Source organism: Rhinopithecus bieti, unplaced genomic scaffold, assembly GCF_001698545.2.
Source record: "Rhinopithecus bieti isolate Rb0 unplaced genomic scaffold, ASM169854v2 scaffold_73682, whole genome shotgun sequence".
In the NCBI taxonomy this organism is placed as follows: domain Eukaryota; kingdom Metazoa; phylum Chordata; class Mammalia; order Primates; family Cercopithecidae; genus Rhinopithecus; species Rhinopithecus bieti.
The window spans coordinates 1,182,524-1,203,081 of NW_016829166.1; the positions used below are offsets into that span (position 1 = coordinate 1,182,524).

The window sequence follows — 20,558 nt, forward strand, 5'->3', positions numbered from 1 at the left end:
TATATATATTTTTTTTTTGTTTGGAGGAGTTTATCATCAACATGATGGGTTTTATTTTCAGTTTTCCTGTTACTGAAAGTTGGCTGGAAATTCTGCTTAGCTTACTATTTTACAGGAAGACAGTATAGCTCCAACACATACATTCAGCTCATTTAAAATTTGTGAGATTCACAGCATCTGTCTTTTCAGCATAGTCTGTCCCATTAAAGAAATGGGAACTGAAGAAGCTGCACGAGGGTTCTACTTCCTAAAACTGCGACTACATTTGGTGTCTTTTTTATTTGCGTAAGAGAAAATAGAAAGATGAGAGGGAAACAAAAGAAAAAGTGTCATTTCTGAATTTGTTTCCCTTTCCTGTTCAGACCAACGCAGAACTCTGGTTGAGATTGCGAAGGCTCCTTAGAGAGAGGAAATGTTTGGCACATACCACGGTGGGTCCCTCCTTCACTGCATAGGTCTAGGTGTCATTGTCAGCTTGACTTTTGCTGGTGAAAAGGGGGGAAATCTGAGATGCATCGTACTTCTCCAGTACTGTTTGCTCAGGGGGAAGTACAGGGACGGTGAAGGAGGTCCGGGGCCATCAGGCAAAGGCATTTTAAGTGTAGCTCCTTGCTCATCGTCTGGTCTAGAAATGCCCAGCACCACCGGCACTGGAGCCAGAAAATGTATCTGAGTGTGGTTCCAAGAATAATTGCTGTGTGATTAAAGACACACCCGGAATAGTGAGATCCTTCTTTATCAGTGTTATTTAAATAGAACTACAGATATTTCTATTTGTTTTAAATAAAACATAAATAATGATTTTTCCCTCTCTTTATTTGACACAGGAAACCAAAATAGACTGTGTCCGAGTGGCCACAAAAGGTAGGTTGAAATCGTGGAATGCTCTCCTAATTAATGTTCCTTAAAAGTTTATTTTAACCTATGTTTCAAAACTTTTTGAACTGTAACTTGATTAAAAATAAATGTGTGTATTATATATACATATATATGCATGAATGCATGCATGTAGTAGGATCTGATGGTAATTAACATTGACTGACTGTAACTCATATACTTTTTAAAATAAGAAGCTATATTTCTGTGTTCCAAGCAGTTTTCAATAGTTACCTTTTCAAATTTTTTCAAATGAATTTAATTTTATATGATCTCAGTACATGTTTTTAAAACCATAGTGTCATACCTGGTTAGTACCACATCTAATGAATCTTGATATGCCAAGGAATAAAATATCACCCACTATTTTTAAGCAGTGATCTAATTATAATAGCAATAAAAAGTGGAGTCTACATGGGCTTTTTTCACTGGTGGTGCGTGTCTCTCTGAGCCTAGTAACCAGGTTATGTTACTGTGGAGTGTCTGTTTCCCAAGCCTGGTTAAAACTCTGAGATAATGTGATAGAGGATGAGCTGCAAAAGTGGGTAGGGCGAGTTATGCTGAGCTCCCCACACAGCACCTCCTGCGGAAGCAAGTGCAGACGTGTGTTTGTGAACATGAGCTGTCATCTGGTCAACTTGACAGTGTTGTTTTAACCATCACATACAGAAATGTATAAGAAAATGATTTGAGAAATTTAAAATGTCGTCTTAAAATGAGGCAATATAAATTAACACTCAAAGTTAAATACACTCATTCAGACCATTGGAGTGACCATGAGTACAGTGGGAAGTTCTGTATGATTTGATTTAGAGGCGATGGTAAAAACACATCATTATGTCTGTAACAGAAGATTGAATTGGGTCATACTTGATGAGTTGTGTTGGATAAAATAACTTTTTGTTGTTGTTTAACTCTCAGGTGAACATAGTTTGAATATACCATGATGTACATGTGCATTTTCACAGTTCTCATTGAATTCTTATTTTGTGAACCTACATGACTTTTTTAGTCAGTGTTAGCTCAACAAATATTTCTTGGTTGCATGTTTTGTGCGAGGTATTGTGTGAGGTACTCACCTCGTTTGTATCTTGTTTGTCCTCATGAGCTTATAGTTCTATATCTAAACATCGATTTATACTAATTTTAAAACACTCAATTTTTATATCATATTATACCTAAGTGACTTTAGTACAGGAATAAATTGATATTTACTGAAATTAGAGCTGTTTATGTGTTTCATAAATTGCCATATGCTATCAGCTATTAATTATTATAGGACGGTGAAGCCCTTGAACCAGGTATCCATTGATGCTCTTAGATCTCAAGGTTTTGGTCCATGCTCAGCAACAGGAATTTCAAAATACTGCTGTATTACATTTCACTTACGCTTAAGGCCTGAACAAGTAAATCCTGTTCCAGGGCCCCTAGTTTATAATGCTCAATGTTTAACGTCACAGCTGAGAGTTTTGAAACCTCTTTCATACATGTGTTCTCATTTATTTCTTCATTACTATGAAAAAGGAAACAGGTACTGCTCTTCTTATTTTTAAGATGAGGAAAAGGTGTATCTTTGGAGACGAATTGACTCACCAAGGTGACTCAGCTGATAATCTGGGGATCGAGGCCTGCACTCCTAGCCCCAGTGTTTCTTTCACCATTGCTCATGGCTCGTCACCCAGCAGCACCTCTGGCCAGTGACAGTTTTGTGTAGTGTAAACATCAGACCTCCTGTCTGTGAGGGTTGAGTCACTGCCCAGTTTACTGTGAAAACAACAAAATATCTGTCATCATTCTCATTTATGTAGTTAAATAATTATATAAATAACACACTAGTAAATGTGGAAACCTGACAAGTTTGCTGTTTTCACAATAGATTGAATTAGATAGTGATTTGGATCATTCTCTTCCATCAGCTAGATTTCATCAATATTGTAATTTGTTTTTCAATTCACCAAAGGATGATTAAGCAATCAGATGACCTGATTGACTAAATATTCCCCACTCCTATTTTCTGAGTCATTTGCAAACATTTACACAGCAACAAACTCTATCCAAAGAACCTCTTTTGGGAAAAGAGGGAAACAAATTTTAATATTTACTGCGTAACATTGTCATTTCTGTTTCATCAAATCATAGCACAAGAGGAAATCTTGGAAGATATTCTCCCTCCAGGCAAAACTACACTGTTTTGCGCTATTTTATTGAGTTCTCCATGGACGGATTCAGCAACCCTCCTTTCAGCAAAGTGTAATGTTTCATCACCTTTTAGTCAGAAAATTTGTCCTTATTGATACTAGAAATTCTCTTGCAACATGGGAAGCCATTCCATCTTGACTACATAGTCAAAACGGAGAAATAGGAAGATCTCATAACTGTTGGTACCACAGAGTAAAGATGTTTAAAATGTGAAAGAGTTCAAACATGCTGAGCGTGTGTTGCCACATACTGCTCACACTGCGAGGGCTTAATTGAGTTTTCAGATACAGAATTGCTTTCTTAAGCAACACTTTGAATGTACAAAGATTTCAGTGTTCTCCCGAAACAACTGTTGACAAGTATCTTTATAGAGAAAGTATGGAGGTGGATTTGTTTTCACTAAGAGCTAGCTTATAATTTAAAGTAAGGGTATGTCTCTTAAAAATATATTTCATACTATTTATAAATTTAATGTAGTGATTATTTTAATCATATTCCACAGATATATTTTGACACTCATCATCTTAAATATTAACTTCATAAAAGTTAGACAGGAAGAAACCTAAGCTGTATTATTATATATCTCCCTATGTGTGGGGGATTGCCTATATTTTTATGCATCCTCTTCATTTATGCACCTAGATAAATTTCCTATAGGTACATGTTAACTATAGGCAAACTCATCACAGAATATTCTCTCTTGAGTTAAACGATAAAAAGACACCATACACCAGGGTATACGTGATGTTTATGTGTTACCTGCCCAATTCAAGGGATTGTTTTTAATTGTATAGTGGAGTGAATAGAGTAGCTTTTAAATGTTTATTAAAATCTGTGAAATTGTAGTTTTCATTAACATTCACATTTTATAGTTGGATTTTAATGACCACTTGTCCAGCTGTGTTTTAGTGATTAGTGTATGTGTTTTCTTTAGCTTTTATATTCACCATAGTGGTCTCATGGCAACTAGTAGGGTGGAAACTCTTTGCAGCTAGTTTTAGAAGGCTTCACTGATGATCAATTCTAAACTGATAGGGTACACTAAAACTCCAAATGTCTTATTTGTAAGTTAGATTTCTTATATCTAATGAGGTCTATTCATTCCAATTGATGTAACAATTAGTTTAATCCATGTACATTATATTAATATTCCATAAAATAAGATTTTTTCATAATATTATGGCACCACATGTTTGTCCTTGGCAGTATACCCATTTGGGAGCTTTCCTGTTGTCCATTTAAAAATTATTTGAGTGCCTCCTTGATTTATAAAAGTGCTGGCCGGGAACGTAATCCCAGCACTTTGGGAGGCCGAGGTGGGCAGATCACAATATCAGGAGATCGAGACCATCCTGGCTAACACAGTGAAACCCCATCTCTACTAAAAATACAAAAAAAAAAAAAATTGGCCGGGCGTGATAGCGGGCATCTGTAGTCCCAGCTGCTTGGGAGGCTGAGGCAGGAGAATGGTGTGAACCCGGGAGGCGGAGCTTGCAGCAAGCCAAGATCGCGCCACTGCACTCCAGCCTGGGTGACAGAGCGAGACTCAGTCTCGAAAAACAAAAAAACAAATAAAGTACTTTGGGGATTTTTTGGGTTTTGATATATGGAGAGCAGTCATATATGTTAATTTGATCCTCTCCTTGCTGTTATTTGACTATTGTCTAGCTGAAGCTTGTGCAACCCAGGGCCTGTGGACCACATGCAGCCCAGGATGGCTTTGAATGCTTCCCAGCACAAATTTTTAAGCTTTCTTAAATCATTATGAGATTTGGCTGGGCATGGTGGCTCACGCCTATAATCCCAGCACTTTGGGAGACTGAAGGAGGAGGATCACCTGAGGTCAGGAGTTCGAGACCAGCCTGGCCAACATGGTGAAACCTCGTCTTTACTAAAAATACAAAAATTAGCTGGGCACAGTGGCAGGTGCCTTTAATCCCAGCTACTTGGGAGGCTGAGGCAGGAGAATCACTTGAACCCGGAGGGCAGAGGTTGCAGTGAGCTGAGATTGCACCATTGCATTCCAAACTGGATGACAGAGTGACATTCCATCTCAAAAAATATATAGATATAGATATAGATATGATTTATGTATGGGCTTTTTTTTTTTTTTAAGCTCATCGACTGTTGTTAGTGTATTTTACATGTGGCTCAAGAAACTTCTTCCAGTGTGGCCCAGGGAAGTCAAAAGATTGGACACCCTTGGTCTAGCCAGAAATCAAAACAAAGGCTTCATATAAACACATGCTAAATTATTTTCCAAAAGTATTAGAGAAATCAGACTGTAAGCCTTAAACAAAAAGAAAACAAAACAAAAAGAAAACCAAAGCACTTTATACGTTTTAAGGGAATCTTTCATGAAAAGATTATTCTTTCAGCTGTTTTTGTAAGATTTAGTATTTTATTTAACTTAAAATTGTAATAGGAACGTAAATATGAGACTTATTGGAAGACCTGCAGGAAACTTTTGAAGGATTTCTAATGTATCCTCGACTATACATTTCTATCATTCAAGAAATTTGAATTTTTTTTTTAATCCTAAGCTTTTTTGAGAAGTTTCTACAGACTGTTTTTCTGTTCACTGTTTTGTTCAATGAAGTACTATCCTTTGTAGGCCATAGTGGTACAGAATGAAAGGGCGCTGATAAAAGAACTGAAAAGATTGTCTGTTGAGATGTAAAGCTAATTAAGATTCCTTTTCTTATATTCTCTACATGAGAAAATGAATTGTATAGCAAGACCACTCATATATGCTAATCTGGTATTATTTAGGCTTTGGATTTAGAAATAGGAACAGTAACATTCATCATTCAGCATTTTATAGAGAAAATGTACTTTTTTCATGATCTGAAATAGTCTTGATAATGTACATCATGAGTATATTAAGGCCCCCTGAGAAGTTCCTAAAGAGAAGAAACCTGAAAAACCCTATGCTTTCCAAATGTATTTGATCCAAATTCATTTTTTAAGGAACACTCAAGTCATGCAAAATGCAATTAGGTAAATGCTGGCTCAGCAAGTTCCAGAATATCCCACTGCACATAGCTGAAATGACCATTTAGAAGTCTGATCCACAGGGACCTTATGTTTATCAGCACCAGATATTGTCTTCAAAGTATAGGATTGGAATTTCTGTCTTTATTCCAATTCTATACTTTGAAGACAGTATCTGGAGCTGATAAATCCAGTATCTTTTTTCATTATAAAAGAGAATATCACCAAACTTAGTGATAATTCTCTTTTATAATGCATCTTTATTGATATTTTAAGTTAGAGGTCAGCAAACTTTTTATGTTAAGGGCCAGATAATAAATATTTGAGGCCTTGTGGGCCATATGGTCTCTGTCACAACTACTCAGCTCTGCTCTTGCTGGGCAAGAGCAGCCATAGGCGATACATAAACAATTAAGCATGTGTTCCAATAAAACTTTATTTGCAAAAGCAGGTGGTGGGCCTGCTCACCCATTAGAAGATAATGTATAACATAATCAAATTTTTTCCTCATAACTAAAAATAATAGTTGCAAATAAACACTTTACAAAGCAGAACATAGAGATCATATAAAAATCCTTCCTGATATTTATAATATACTTTTACATGGTAGACTTAGCTTCTGATTATAGTTTGAGTTCCTTTTATTTGTGAATACCTGGCTGACTGACACAGCTCTTTTCAAGTAACTTTTGTTCATATTGTTTACCTTTTTGGATATTAGGTGCTCTGTTTCTCTTTTTCTTTTTTTTCCTTTCTTTCTTTTTTTTTTCTTGAGACAGTGTCTTCCTCTGTTGCTGAGGCTGGAGTGCAGTGGCACGATCTCGGCTCACTACTGCAACCTCTGCCTCCTGTGTTCAAGTAATCCTCCTGCCTCAGCCTCCCAAGTAGCGGGGACTACAGGTGCAAGCCACCACACCAGACTAATTTTGTATTTTTTTTAGAGATGGGGTTTCACCATGTTATTCATTTGATCTCGAACTCCTGAGCTCAAGCGATCCACCCACCTCAGCCTCCCAAAGTGCTGGGATTACTGGTGTGAACCACGGCACCTGGCCTGCTCTGTTTTCTATAAAACAATTTCATTTTCTCAAAAGGAGAACAGGTCAGACTCTCCTACAGATAATGCAGAACCGCATAGGAGTATTGGTTGGAGCAACATTAGTCTATGACCAAACAAAATGTTATGTGTATGAAACTTGGAATTGGTACCAACTTTGTAACAATCTTAGAAATAACATTTTACTGTGTACAGCTTATTATAACAGTATTCAAAGCTGCATAATATGCCATATTAAGAAAATTATCTCTGTAATGCATTAATGTACTGGGAGCTGCCTATTCTCTGACCAAACGGTTAGTTTGTTAATCTCACTTGACAAAACTAGAATATTTTCATTAATAATGTGTGAAAGACTGTTACACCATTTTTAACTCAGTTGCTGCAGTTGTCTAGTTGTAAGCAGCACTGCTTGCATGGTGCAGAGGGATATTTCAAAATATTATGCAGCAGCAGTTTTGGATTTAATTGTCTGCAGATGGTAGATGATCTATTTTCCTTACTCGCTGCCACATTTCTAATAGTACCCAGGCTGTTCCATGTAAATTAGTAATCTTTCATGTAAGCCTGTCCTTAATTTTCCAATATTTTTTCTTTGCATCATTTTCCAGCTGTATCATGTTAGAATTGATGTTTTAATTTTCTATTTTTTTTTTTAAATATCTGTGTGTCATTAATGTTAACCACTTAGACACAACTGCTGAGCTGTGCAAGGAAACTAAGAAGGCAGCCTGGTCCGCTTCAAGACTCTTAGTCATTTCTTTGTTCACATATTAACCATGATAACTATAGCAAAAGCAATTTGTAGTTTCTATTCTTTTCCAACCAATACTTCGAGATGCATTTTTTTCTCTTAAAGTGAAAAAAATAAAGTTCCTAAATGGAAATCTGCATTAAATTTAGATATCAGAGAAATTTTTTTACCTAAAAACGTTTTTAGTGAAAGAGTATAATATTCTTCTTTACAAAGGTGATTTAGCAAGAAGAGAAAATATCGTGAGTTCAACAATAGAATGTTACAACAACCTAATACATTCTAAAAGCCTAAAGTTTGGATCACCAGAATTAACAATGAATCTTTAAGCACCACACTCAATTTCAATTGGAAACACTAAGTCTTCAGGTTTATTTAGGACGAATGTTTGTTAGTTTTGCTTTCCTTTTTTTCTTCTTCAGTTGATCTATCCAAGATCTCAGCCAAAGCTTGCAACTGTGTCATAGTTAGAAATCCAACTGCCTGACTACAGCTTGTTTAAGGGAAACGAATTCAGAATATTCAGCACCTTGCTATGTTTTTTTTTTTTTTTTTTTTTCTTTTTTTTTCTTTTTGTTGTTGGTAGAACAAAGTTGAGACAATTTGATATACTGATGGGGATTCTTCTTGCTAGCCTAGCTTCAGTCTGGCTTTTTTTTCCCTCATGCATGCTGACCTGGAAATCTTCCTTTGCCTTAGCTGCGATAATCGTGACTCAGCTTACAACACCTTACATTCGCATCGCCCCCGCTGCAGGCGACGGCCAACTAACAGGTCAGATGTTCAAGTACAGACGAGTCATCTTGCCCATTTCCCACTCATTTTTCTCAGCTTTGTTTCCCCTCTACATTTCCTCCTTTGCTTAAGGCCTGTTTACAATGTTTCAGACCCTTGGTACAGACCTTTGCTCGTATTAAATTAAGTGACATGCTTGGCCTCTTCTGTGTGCACATTTATACCCATGCATCAAGTACAACTCCTCTGCATGTTTTCATTGTGTGTTTGGTCTTGTTGGTATGTTTCTTTCTAGCCTAATGTTATATAGAAATGAAATTTGCTGGACTTGAAATAGCGATAACATCAAACAGGGTTTCCAACAAAATACATAAAGATATGTTCCTAGTTTTCCAAATTAGTCTAAAATGGTATTGAGATTTAAGGGTGCAACAGGTTAATTTTTTTACCTTGCCTGGTCTAGTTTGCACATACATTTAGCTGTACACAATCTTGGCTGCCAGTATTATTAAATGAAGCCCCCCAAAGGTGTTGAGGGTGACAGTGTTCTAACAGCTTTGTGTATACATACAGTAGTTGCAGAGCTGATTGCATTCCTTATAGATCCCTGTTGCAAAGCACAGTGTTTATATAAATCATGCAGAGGTATATCTGCAAGTCAGATGCTTTGAATAATTTAGGAAAGTTTAGAAAAATTGAGTGGCTTAGAGTCATGGAGTTGAACTGTGCTTCCTTATACCAAGAGAAGTGAGCTTGTTCACTCTTCCCTCTAAAGCCTTATGGACGTCTCTATACATTCATATAGGAAAAGAGACCAGTAAATTACTTCTAGTGAACTCCAGAAGACAAACTTTTTTGCTTCAACAAAAGGAAGTCATTGTCAAGATTTCTAACATAATTACAGGGGCAGGACTCAAAATTCTGGTTTCAGAAGCACCTGCGTATAGTCTAGGCCTGATGAAAGCCAAGTAAGAAGCAGAAACTACTTTCTATATGATTTTCACTCCAGCAATTGTTTTTTGTGTGTGAAACTAGGCAATGTCCCCTAACATTTAAGAAAATGGTAAAGCTTAACTCATGGTAATAAATTACAAATGTTTAAGTTGTTCTGTGAACTTATTATTTTGGACAATAAAGAAAGCTAAGCCTCAGGAAAATTATAGACTGATGTTATAAGGTAAAGAAATGTAAAATAATTCTATTTCTGTCTCCACTGGAATTCTGTACATATTTTCAGTTCTCTATTTCAGGGCCGAAAAGCTATCAATTTATTGACAGTTCTGTTTCCCTTGCCTTCAAGTTTCTTTTAGGAGTATTTCTTTTCCTAATTGAAGTTCTACTTGTTACAGACTCTTTCTTCTCCCGAATTTCTGAAGTGTTCTTCCCACAAGTAAAAGTATTTGAGGGACAGTGCCTTTCTTAAGTCCTCCCCACTAAAACCTTCACCTTTCAGGACTGGCCTGTGGCGCTCTGTGTAGGGTTAGGAGTCCATCTTGAAGGTTATTGGGATCTTTCAGCAACCCATTGTCTGAGCCAGCACCAGACTCATCAGTACATTGTTAAAAATGGGTTGTTCCCACCTTCGTAAAACAAGTACTTATGAAATACAATTCAACAGTCCTTTTCCCAAGCTTTACCTATAATCCACTAACTTCAAATGAAGCATGCTGTTTACTAGGAATGAAGTAAGCGAAACTTCTGAATATAGCTTTCACTCTAAAACTTGCCTGATTGAGAAGATACTTCATAAAGCAGCCCCGTGGTAAGGCATTCAGACCCAGTGAGTGTCATTATTTTGGAGCTAGTCTGAAGGACAGACACACAACTGCAGCGTGTGGCTGCTATTCCTCTTAAGGGCTACAGGTGATCTACCTCATTTACTTTGGTGTATCAGGGATTAAAATGATGGAGTGTCAGAATAAGCCTCAAAAACCAGTAAAAAACTATTCTTGTTCTTTCTTCAGTATTTACTGCTGGTTTTAATGATGGTTAATCTTACCCAGATAAATGCACACTCAAATGATATTTCTTTTGCATTTTGCATTTGCATCACCCATCAACTTCAATAGAAGTAACACTGTCTTTTTTAAGAGATTTATTCAGGAGTCATACCGCAAGCCTGAGACTTAATTCATTCGATCATTTATTTGACATTTATTGAGCAACTTATCTGTGCCAGGTATGAACCAACTCACTCTTTTCAGGAGTTTTACTTTGTATGGTTGCCTAGACACCTTGGCATCAAGTACATTTGCATTAGTAACCCCAAAACCTACATAAGTGCATACTCAAATGAGTGAAAAATTAGTATCATACTTGTCATTCAGCAAACCTAAGAAAAGACAGCAGTTTTATAACTGATGGGAACCAAAGGACCTGTATTTCAAACCATTTCTCACTGTGGCAAACAGCCTAGGAAATGGTCAGTGGGACAGCTCTGAACGTTTTCCATCTCTGACCCATTCAACCGTTGTGTTTAATAGATCAATCCTGGCCCTTCCAGAAGCCAATAGAAGATACAGGAGGTATACATTCTGAAGTGCCTTCAGCTCTTTTTTGTTCATTTTATTCTAACTGTGCTGACATCTTGCCCCTAAAAATCCTATTTGATGCTGTACTTGCACTGGGAAGCTTTTGTGAGATCATGAGTCCTTCGCCTTGTTGTCCCTGTGGTACTGGTATGTGGTGCTTACTGGTTAGGTTTCCCTTGGTGTAGCTGTGCCCTCCCCCACTTGTCTACCACCGACGAAAACAAGAACCTTGGTGATCTGACCCCAGCACCTAGGACTGTGCCAGGCATGGTAGCTACTCAGGAGGCTGAGGCAGGAGAATTGCTTGAACCCGGGAGGCAGAGGTTACAGTGAGCTGAGATCAAGCTACTGCACTCCAGCCTGGGTGACAGAGTAAGACTGTGTCTCAAAAAAAGAAAAAAAAATGCTCATAAATATTTCTTGACTCAGATCTTTGAGTGGCCCAGGTGTCGGGAGGGTTCCAAAGAAGGAGTTTGTGGAATGCGAGGACATTTCATGAGCGTTCCTGTCATTGCCCTGGGGAGTGTTGCTTAAACTTCTTGACCCCAATCAATGATAAGAAATACATCATCACCCAGTACTGTATACACACATGTACATTCATGTAAGTTTAACTGCAACGAAAACTTTTAGAACCATACTTCCAACACTGCTCACTGCATACATAAGATATACCCTGATTTTTGTATTCTGTTCTACATTATTCTTTTTCATTTTAGAAAAAAAAAAATTCTGGTTGCTACCTTCTAAATTGATTTCATTTCCCATTAATGAGTTGTCATCCACAGTTTTCAAAAAATGCTTTGCTAAGTTACTAACTAGATTTAGGAGATAGTAAAGAGGAGTGGAATGTCTGACTGGAATGAAGGTTCTGTCTACCTCAGAAATCCTGCTCTAAAGAGTACACACAGAGAAAGTTCTAGAAATTGGAAATGCCCCTAGTCTCTTTCTTCCTTTTATCTTGTGATTCACTCTTCATAATACGGAAGTGATTTGGGAAGAAAATAGAAAGTTGTACATGCTAGGAATATCTCTTTAAAAGCTTTTTATTTTACACATGTATCTAGGCTATTTATTTTAAATTAAGATATCTTTATGATTTAATAACCCAGCCAACCCTGACATGCTGTGGAGAATGCTATATATATGTTTATTTTAAGTCAGACCTTTCCATTGCAAATAAAACAAACCCTAAGTGTTTCAACTCACAAAAGCATGAAACAGCTTTGTCCTGTTCCCAATGTAGCCCGCAGGCATCCAGGAAGTATTTCGAATTGTTTGCTGAATGACTGAATGAATAACAGTTGATGACCTGTCTTACTAAATTTATTCCTAGGTATTTTATAGCTTTCATTTATTATTGTGAGTAAATTTTGAACAAATTTTGATTGAGGGAAGGAATATTTTGAAACTGGTTTATTTTGTCTTCTTTTGACTGATTTTGTTACTTTATGCAAGATTGCAAAATATGTCTCTTTTTAATATATATATAAATTTAATAAGCTTTTCCATTGCAAATAAAACAAACCAATGGTTTTTCAACCCACTTGCAAAAGCATAATTTCAATCAGCCATTGCTTTTGGCAAGAGCCATTAAAAAGGTTGAATGTTAATTGATTTTCTAAGAGAATGGCCCAGCCACTCCTACCAACATTATCTGTTTTCCTCCTACTCCGCTGACTGTGTCTGTCCACGTCTCTACTTCCCACCCATGAGACCCCACCTCACATTCTAAGTCCTCTTTATCTGCAGTAAACCATGGCAGAGCTAAATGTCTGTCCTTCTGTGGACCCAAGGTTCTCTATTTGTAAGATGAAGATATAACTGATCAGATCTTAGCCACACTGAGTAGCAAGGAGGACAACGTATGGCTTGAAGATGGTGGGATTATTTCTGAACATTAGCTTAGTCGGTAGCAGTAACAGCACATACAAAGGTCCTGTGGTGTGATGAAGCATGGGCAGATATGAAGATTTGCAGAAAGGTCATCATGGCTGGAGAGCAGAGAGCCAAAAGGATGTGTGGGGTGAGCAGTAAGATTGTATAGGCAGAACAAGGCCAACTGTGACCACGTACCTTACATTAAGGACTTCGGTCTTGATCCCAGGAGCAGTGGGAAGCAATTGAAGTGTTTTAGGAGGGGCAGAAAGGATCAGGTTTGCACTGTGTACTCCAGCCACACTAGAAACATTGGAGAAGAGATGCAAAAGGCCAAAAGACCAAAAGTAAAACTGTAAGAAATGGAAAACTATCCAACACACTGGGAAAAAAAAGAACAGAGTAAGTAGATGTGAATAGAAGAGGTAAAAGCCAGGAAATTAATACAGTAAGTACTGGTCATGGGGAATGGATCAGCTGCAGCCAGCGTGGAGGAGCACATGCTAGGGAACTTAGGGACAGGGTCGGCCATATCAAAGGAATGCTTAGAATCCCTGCCAGGGGCCATATTTTATATATCTTTAAGCTTTTCTCAGCCTGCCACTCAGTACTTGGCACATGAACGGCACTCAGAGTCCAGCTGTATTTTCTTTGATGGGATGAAGTTATTTGTAAAAGATAAAATTCCCTTGAAGGGTGAACTAATTTTCACACTGCTTTAAAAATAAATAAATAAATGACATCCCTGCCACAGTGGCACTTCCAGCTGTGACTACAGTCAGGGTGAATGGGGTTTCAGGAGGGGCAGCTGGACCAAGAGCTACACAGACCCCCTCCAGTTAGCCTCCCTTCAGACAGTGCATACAGTGTAGCTCTGAGAGAAACCAAAGTTGCAACTTTCTGTCACTGAAATATGTAGCTTTAGGGAGCTGTCCTGTGAGCACTGTCCTCTACTATACTAGAGAAGCAATCATTCATCCATTCATTTGTTGTTTCCATCGATGAGCTTTCACCCCTCGGAGAGCTGGCCAGGCCATGAGCTCTACATTAGAGAGGAGGAACATTCTTGGAAGTGTAGGGTGTACTCTTTGCTCTGCGGGAACTCGTATTTAGGGCCTTTGTTAAGACCAACATAAACAGTTCAATAAATGCTCCACTTGCGTGAGCTTACCAACATCTTGAACTATTTGTAATAGTGGTGAGTGGGTAATAAACTAAGTTAACATATACTCAGTTGCACTTGAAAACGTACTATCTATATGATACTGGAGTCCTTTTCAGTGTCAGAAGCTGCAATTTAACCTTTTGAGAGAATTTTGGATAAAAATTAAGGGAAGAAAATGCCTCGTTTAGATTTCTTTATAAATAAAAAATGGCTACATTCATTTAAGCAGATAACCAACTGATTGAAAGGAGTGGCTAACTTAATACTACCATTTTCCAGCTAACTAGGTCTCTTACTTTTTATCAAATGCAGTATTCTGTAAATATAGATGATGAACAATTCACATGCACTGTTGTGGGCATTTCATATTAAATGACAGGGGGGACATCAGTGCTATGTGTTTTGGCTGCAGAAGTTAATACAGAGGGTTGATGTGAGGGGAATTTGGTTGGATTTTCAGTGTCTCTTTGAAGGGCTGCTTGAGGATTCTGAAATTTCCTTTCCAGCTACAAAGAATACAAAATGAGGGTAAAATTTTATTCTTTCTGCAATACCAGCTGACTGCATTTTAATGGGCGACAGTGTCACTGTTGATTTATTGCCCTTTTTGTTCTGTTATGTGTTATATTGGTCATTTTGCTGTGGCAGTTTCATCTATAAAACAGTAGAGCTACAAGAAAATGGTGAGAGGATACAGGCATACCATGGGGGATGCTGTTCCTTTTCTCTTGTCATTTTTTGGAATGAAATACTGAGTCAAATGTCAAGTACTTGATTTCAGAAATAATATATTTTAAAATCTGTATATTGCACTGAAATCATATTATTTTCCATTTTATTATGTGAACAAGAATTTCTCTGTAAAAGATTTTCAATGTATAAAAACAATTTAATTTTTTGATACCATTTTGTGGTTTTCCTATCAGCGTGTGATAAAGGAAACCAAAGCAATATTTTATACTGTCTTTGTTTGCTTAAGGCATAGAGCTTTCTGGCTTGCACAGCATGTATTGAAATTTTGTATTTTAGGAAACCTACCTTTTAATTTTGACGTTAATTTGGTGTATTATGCATATTCAGAAAGAATACTGAAAGTTTTGAGCTCAAAATTAGCCAAGTGTTCGGTAAAAGATACAAAATTCTGTAAAAAAGAAAATACTTTCAGTTTAAAAGACACTTGAAGATTTTTGCATGAAAGATTTTATATTGATAGTTAAATTGTTCTTGCCTTTTGATAAGGAAATATATTATTTCAGTTTTAAGTAAAACCAGTTCCTTCTTGATATTAATAAAAATGAGAAAGGCCTGGATGTTTTTTAAGTATTTATCAAAGCTGAATGACAATATCTGTGTCACTAGTTCTTTCTCTTTACTCTGGTGACTAGCATGGAACTAGACACATAGTTGCTGTTCTCTGGCTGTACTGTCAGTTGATACCAATTGTAATATTTTTATTTTCATCCTCTTATTTATTTTAAGAAATTATTACTACAATTTAAAATATAAGGAATCAAAATTCAGTCTGACAGTTTTAAGTCTAAAGATCCCAGTGACATCCGTAGGCAAACAACTGTGTTGTACTGCTATGTGATTAACGTTGTGGTTGACTTTGGATTTAGACTCTCTTGTACATAAATTAGATTACTATTATTATAAAATACCTAGTATTTGTTAGAGTTCTTTGAAAATATTTATGGTTGTTGTCCAATATATTAGATCCATTCAGAATGGAAAGGAAGTCAGAATTTCCTTCATCATAATAAGACAGCAGGACGTAGAGGAGGCAACAGATCAAGAAAGTATCAAGAATTGATTTAGAATAAATGATGCCCCTTTTTGAAGAAAGTATTCTTGTTTTAAATATTTTCACCAACCTTGTCAAAGAATCAGGGGAAAAAGTCAGGCTGGCAAATGAAAAGAGAAAAAAAGCAAAGTCCTTAGAGCAGATGCGCCTCATTTGCCCTTTCAGCAGTATTAGTGTTGAAACATCTTCCATGTCTCCAGTGGGCTGAGAATGAGGCCCAAAGCCTTTTAAAAATTGACTTCTAAGATTCTGTCACATTGAAAATATCATCTGCCTCCCCAGTCTGCAACATGCACGTACTACTTTTCTACTTTTAGAATTGCCGTTGTTGTTTTTAATGTGAAAGGATCTTGGATTTGGCTTTCCTTTGTGATTCTTTCTCAAGTCTTGGCTTTTCCAGCTTAGCTACCCTATATTTTTGAAATAACCTCTTCCTGTCTGGGGAGGTTGTCCTTAGGAAAAGGGGAGGAGAGGTCACTCTCCATGGTGGAACCGTTGAGTGAGAGCCCTTGTGCAGTTGCTGTCCCATCTCAAATGCTTGTTGCCTAGAAAGCCTGGGCTCCATGAAACCGCAAGGCCAAGCATGGTGCATCTTCTGGGAGCGTCACTTTCCTTGATGATACATAATGCAAAAACATTTTTTGTCAAAAATTGATGTATTGTGGAATGAAATGCAATATTTGCGTGCTTTATTAGAAAGATCAAAAGTCTTTTAAAAAAGATCAAAAGTCTTAATAAAAATGTCAAGCTTGCAGTGGGCCACTTAGGATAAAGCTGAACTTCCTGCTGGAATTTGTTCTCTCCTTCCCCTAATGGTACAGATGATTGGAAAGTCTACCTTAGGGGTAGACTCCAGATCATTTTCAAACCCACATGGCCCACTTCCTTGGGCAGTTTTCTAATATGTTAGATAGGAATCTGGACTCCACAGTTCCCTAACTGTGATTTTAAAAGGGAGGTTCACACAGGAACTCTGGAACCCAGTGCACACAGTTTAGAAAGCATTACACCGCAAGTAGTGGGTTCAAGTCCAGGCTTCTTGGGGAAATCTCTTGATCTCTCAACATCTCAGCTTCCATATCTGTAAAAGAGGGAGAATACTATTTTTTTTACTTCAGAGTTAGCGGTGAGACATCAAGTGCAAAAACGTACGTAGAGTAGAGCACAAAGTTGGCTCCAAGGGAAGTCAGTGGAAATAGCAATTGCTGGTGCTTCTCGTGTGACTTTGTTGTTGTTACTCTAATATAGGATTGTTTTATGGCCCATGAGGCTTTCAAGATGACTTGGTAATTAATCCAGGCCACTGCCAGTCCCAAGTTGACACTGCAGCTCTTTAGAGACATTCAAACTTGAACTTCTGGGAAAATGAATGGATTTCTTGATGGTATGTGGGGTTTTATTTACATGAACACCATGTGGATGCTGTGGTCTCCAGGAGCACCAAAGCAAGAGAGGGACATTATTATTCTATCACATGTGAAGACCTGTAATGAGTCTCCCACTGATGATATTTTCAATTTACCTATCTTTGGGATATAAGCAGCATCAGCATGACAAGGCTGTTATCTTGCTGCTGGCAATGATAAAAATGCTGGTGTTGATGATACTGATGAAAAAAGTTACTGCAGTTTCAAATACAGCTATTTTATTTCAAGCAGTAATAGCCCAAAGCAGAGCATAACCTGTTTTGTACTTCCCTGTCACCCAGCACACTGTATAGAACACCAGGCTCCCTTTCTTAGCCATTTGAGGTTCCTTTGTCCCTCAGTGTCCTTAGTTTAAATAAGGATACCTTTCTTTGTGTTTATCCTTCAACAACATCAGTTCTCAAGAGAGCATGAGGGGATGCACTTTAATAGAACTCTATTATATGGATTATAGATTATCTCATATAATAACCTTTTCAGACAGTAGGTATGAAAGTAGACAAATATAAAGCTATTTGTAAGGGAATGAGAAGTTTTACTTAGAAGTAGGTCTTAGCCACGAATTTTCTTCAACATGCTGTTTTCCTGTTTAGAGGAATAAGTAACTATCTCTGAGAAACAATGTTTGAAAATAAACTTGGCACCTGCCTAGGAGTTAATAAATGGCATCTGCTTAGCATATCGATCAGTATCTCTGATGAGCTTTCCATTTACTCCAGTAAATATCCAAGCAATGCATCACTTGAGCAGTGTAATTGATGTTCAGTTTAATATGTATAATTTACTTATTGGTGTTGCTAATGATGCAGTAATTAATTATGGCTTATTATTAATTTTAACATAGTATATTCAAGTTGGAGATCTTGGTCAAAACACATACTGGCCTACCAACTTTTGTCTGAGATTTTGTGTACGTGTCCTTACAGTGATTTAATTTGGTCTTTTTTACTCAGAATTTTATGAAATATGTCTTCATAGTAAACATGATAAACAAAAGTCTTTGTGATTGTACTACCAATTCAGTGGATTCTCTTTATATGTCTTTGAATAATTTCTTTAGATATTGATATATGTTTATGTACAAATGCACACACGTGCACATAGGTAAAGACCACATCAAAGTGAGTTACATGTGTCTTTTAGCCAGTTTAGGCACTTAATAAAGGGAATTATTTATATTTCTGCCTTACTTCTATGAGTAACGAAGTCAGAAAATGCTCCCATGGTAGGATCATGGGACTACGATAGCCATTTTATTAAATAAAATTACTTTTAATAGTTTGAATCCTACTAGCATTATCTGATTAGACATTTCTCTGTTTTTTACTTTCTGAAGAACCCCAGACCATTGTAATTAATATATAGCAGAAATTTTGGCTAGCTTAAAGACTTCTGAAACAAACTCCATATGCAGTCATGACAAATGACCTATATCTATTTAATCATTACAAGTATCGAGTTTATAACACTTTATTCTTGACAGATACTTCCTGTCTCTCTGATATGTACCCAGTTAACTTTCTAGTCATTGATGGATGTATATTTCACAGCACTGAGTGCTGAAGATATAATGTTTTGCCACTAGTATTTATTTCCATGCTCTTACTTTCTGTTAGTCTCTCTTTATCATTGATGAAAGTCTGGCCACAAATTTTCTGGTAAGGATTTTGTCTTAGTCTGTTTTCTGCGACTATAACAAAATACCACAAATCAGGTCATTTATAAACAATAAAAGTTTATTTGACTCGTGGTTCTAGAGGCTGGGAAGTCCAAGAACATTGTGCTGGTATCTGGTAGGGTCATCTCATGACAGAAGGCAGAAGCAAGTAAGAGAGACAGAGAGGAGAAATCAGACCAAACTTATCCTTTTATCAGAAACCCACTCCACAATAATTTCATTAATCCATTCATGAGAACTCTGACCTCATGACTTAATCACCTCTTAAGGGCTCCACCTCTTAATACTGACTGTTACAATGGCAACTAAATTTGCAACATGAATTTTGGAGAGGACATTCAAACCACAGTAGACTTGCATCTGTTATTGCCATACTAAGAAAACCCTTCTTTTCTTCTGACCATCTCTTGGCATCCTCAGTGGAGCTCATGTTCAGACATCTTCCTTCTTTCTTAGCATGTTGTCTTGTTGCTCATGTAGGATCATCCAAAAGCAGCCAAAGATGCCTCTCTTCTTAATAAACCCCTCTGCAAACACTGGAAGTCTGTGGAGGAGAGACCATGAAATAAGATTTCTTGTTGTCTTTACTTTTCACTTCTACTTTTTCCTCCTTTTTGTTCCCCATCATACCCATTGCTCAATGTCTGAGGACTTTAAATAGGAAAAAAAAAAGAGTACAAATGAGAAAGACAAGAAAATTAAAGTGAGCTTTACCATGAGAGATCTTTGATTCAGCAAACATGTTCTCACATGCACCGTGGATACATGATAAGATATGAGCCAGGTCATGTGAGGGCCACAAAGATGAGTAAGACTTATTTTGTCTCGAGGAATTTATGTTTAGTGTATGACATAAAGATTTACCAAAATAACTGAACTCAAGTTTGAAAGTAGTAAGTTCTGTGCAAGAGGGGAGAAGCAAGGTGCTCTAGGAGTTCAGCAGGGAGAGAATACTTTTCTGCAAAGCACTTAGGAGCAGTATTTAGAATGTGTGGCCTTTGAAGATGGATAGGATTTGAACCTACACAAATTGAGTAGGGGAAGCTCCTATGCAGCAGGAGCAAAGGCCTTGGGAAGGGAAATACTGAGGGTATGGGGAAAGTGGGCATTTCCATTTGGTGTATTTCAGAAAGGAGGGTGGCATAATATTAGGAAAGGGGGTTAGAGTTAGCTCATGGAAGGCCTTTTGAAATAATCATTTAGAAGCTCTTGGATTTGATTTTGTTTTTTTAAATGAAAGAGTGACTTGATTGGAGCTATTATTTAGGAAGATCCATACGACTGCACTATGTCAAAGACACTGGCTAAGGTGTCTGCTTGGGAGTCAGGTATAAAAATCTGGAAGAGAAATAGGTGTCAGTGAGAATAAAGAAAAAAAGTATAGCAGTTTTAGGCTTGTTAGAGATTGGGAAGGACAATAATAACTGATCTCTCTAGTGTCTGGTGACTATTCTTTAACC

The 20,558-nt window shown here is 37.2% G+C and overlaps 1 protein-coding gene across 10 annotated transcripts in view; it reads left to right on the top strand.

Moving 5' to 3' along the window:
- The window catches only part of PTPRM (protein tyrosine phosphatase receptor type M), a 797,738-nt gene that overhangs the window by 501,036 nt on the left and 276,144 nt on the right, over window positions 1–20,558 (top strand). For 4 of the 10 annotated variants that reach the window (XM_017864681.1, XM_017864682.1, XM_017864683.1 and 1 more), the window contains exons 13-15: window positions 363–431; window positions 828–864; window positions 8,580–8,654. In XM_017864681.1, the coding sequence (XP_017720170.1) occupies window positions 363–431; window positions 828–864; window positions 8,580–8,654 (181 nt within the window). The remainder of the gene's footprint in view (window positions 1–362; window positions 432–827; window positions 865–8,579; window positions 8,655–20,558) is intronic. The other 6 variants (XM_017864688.1, XM_017864690.1, XM_017864684.1 and 3 more) reach the window with 3 other exon arrangements.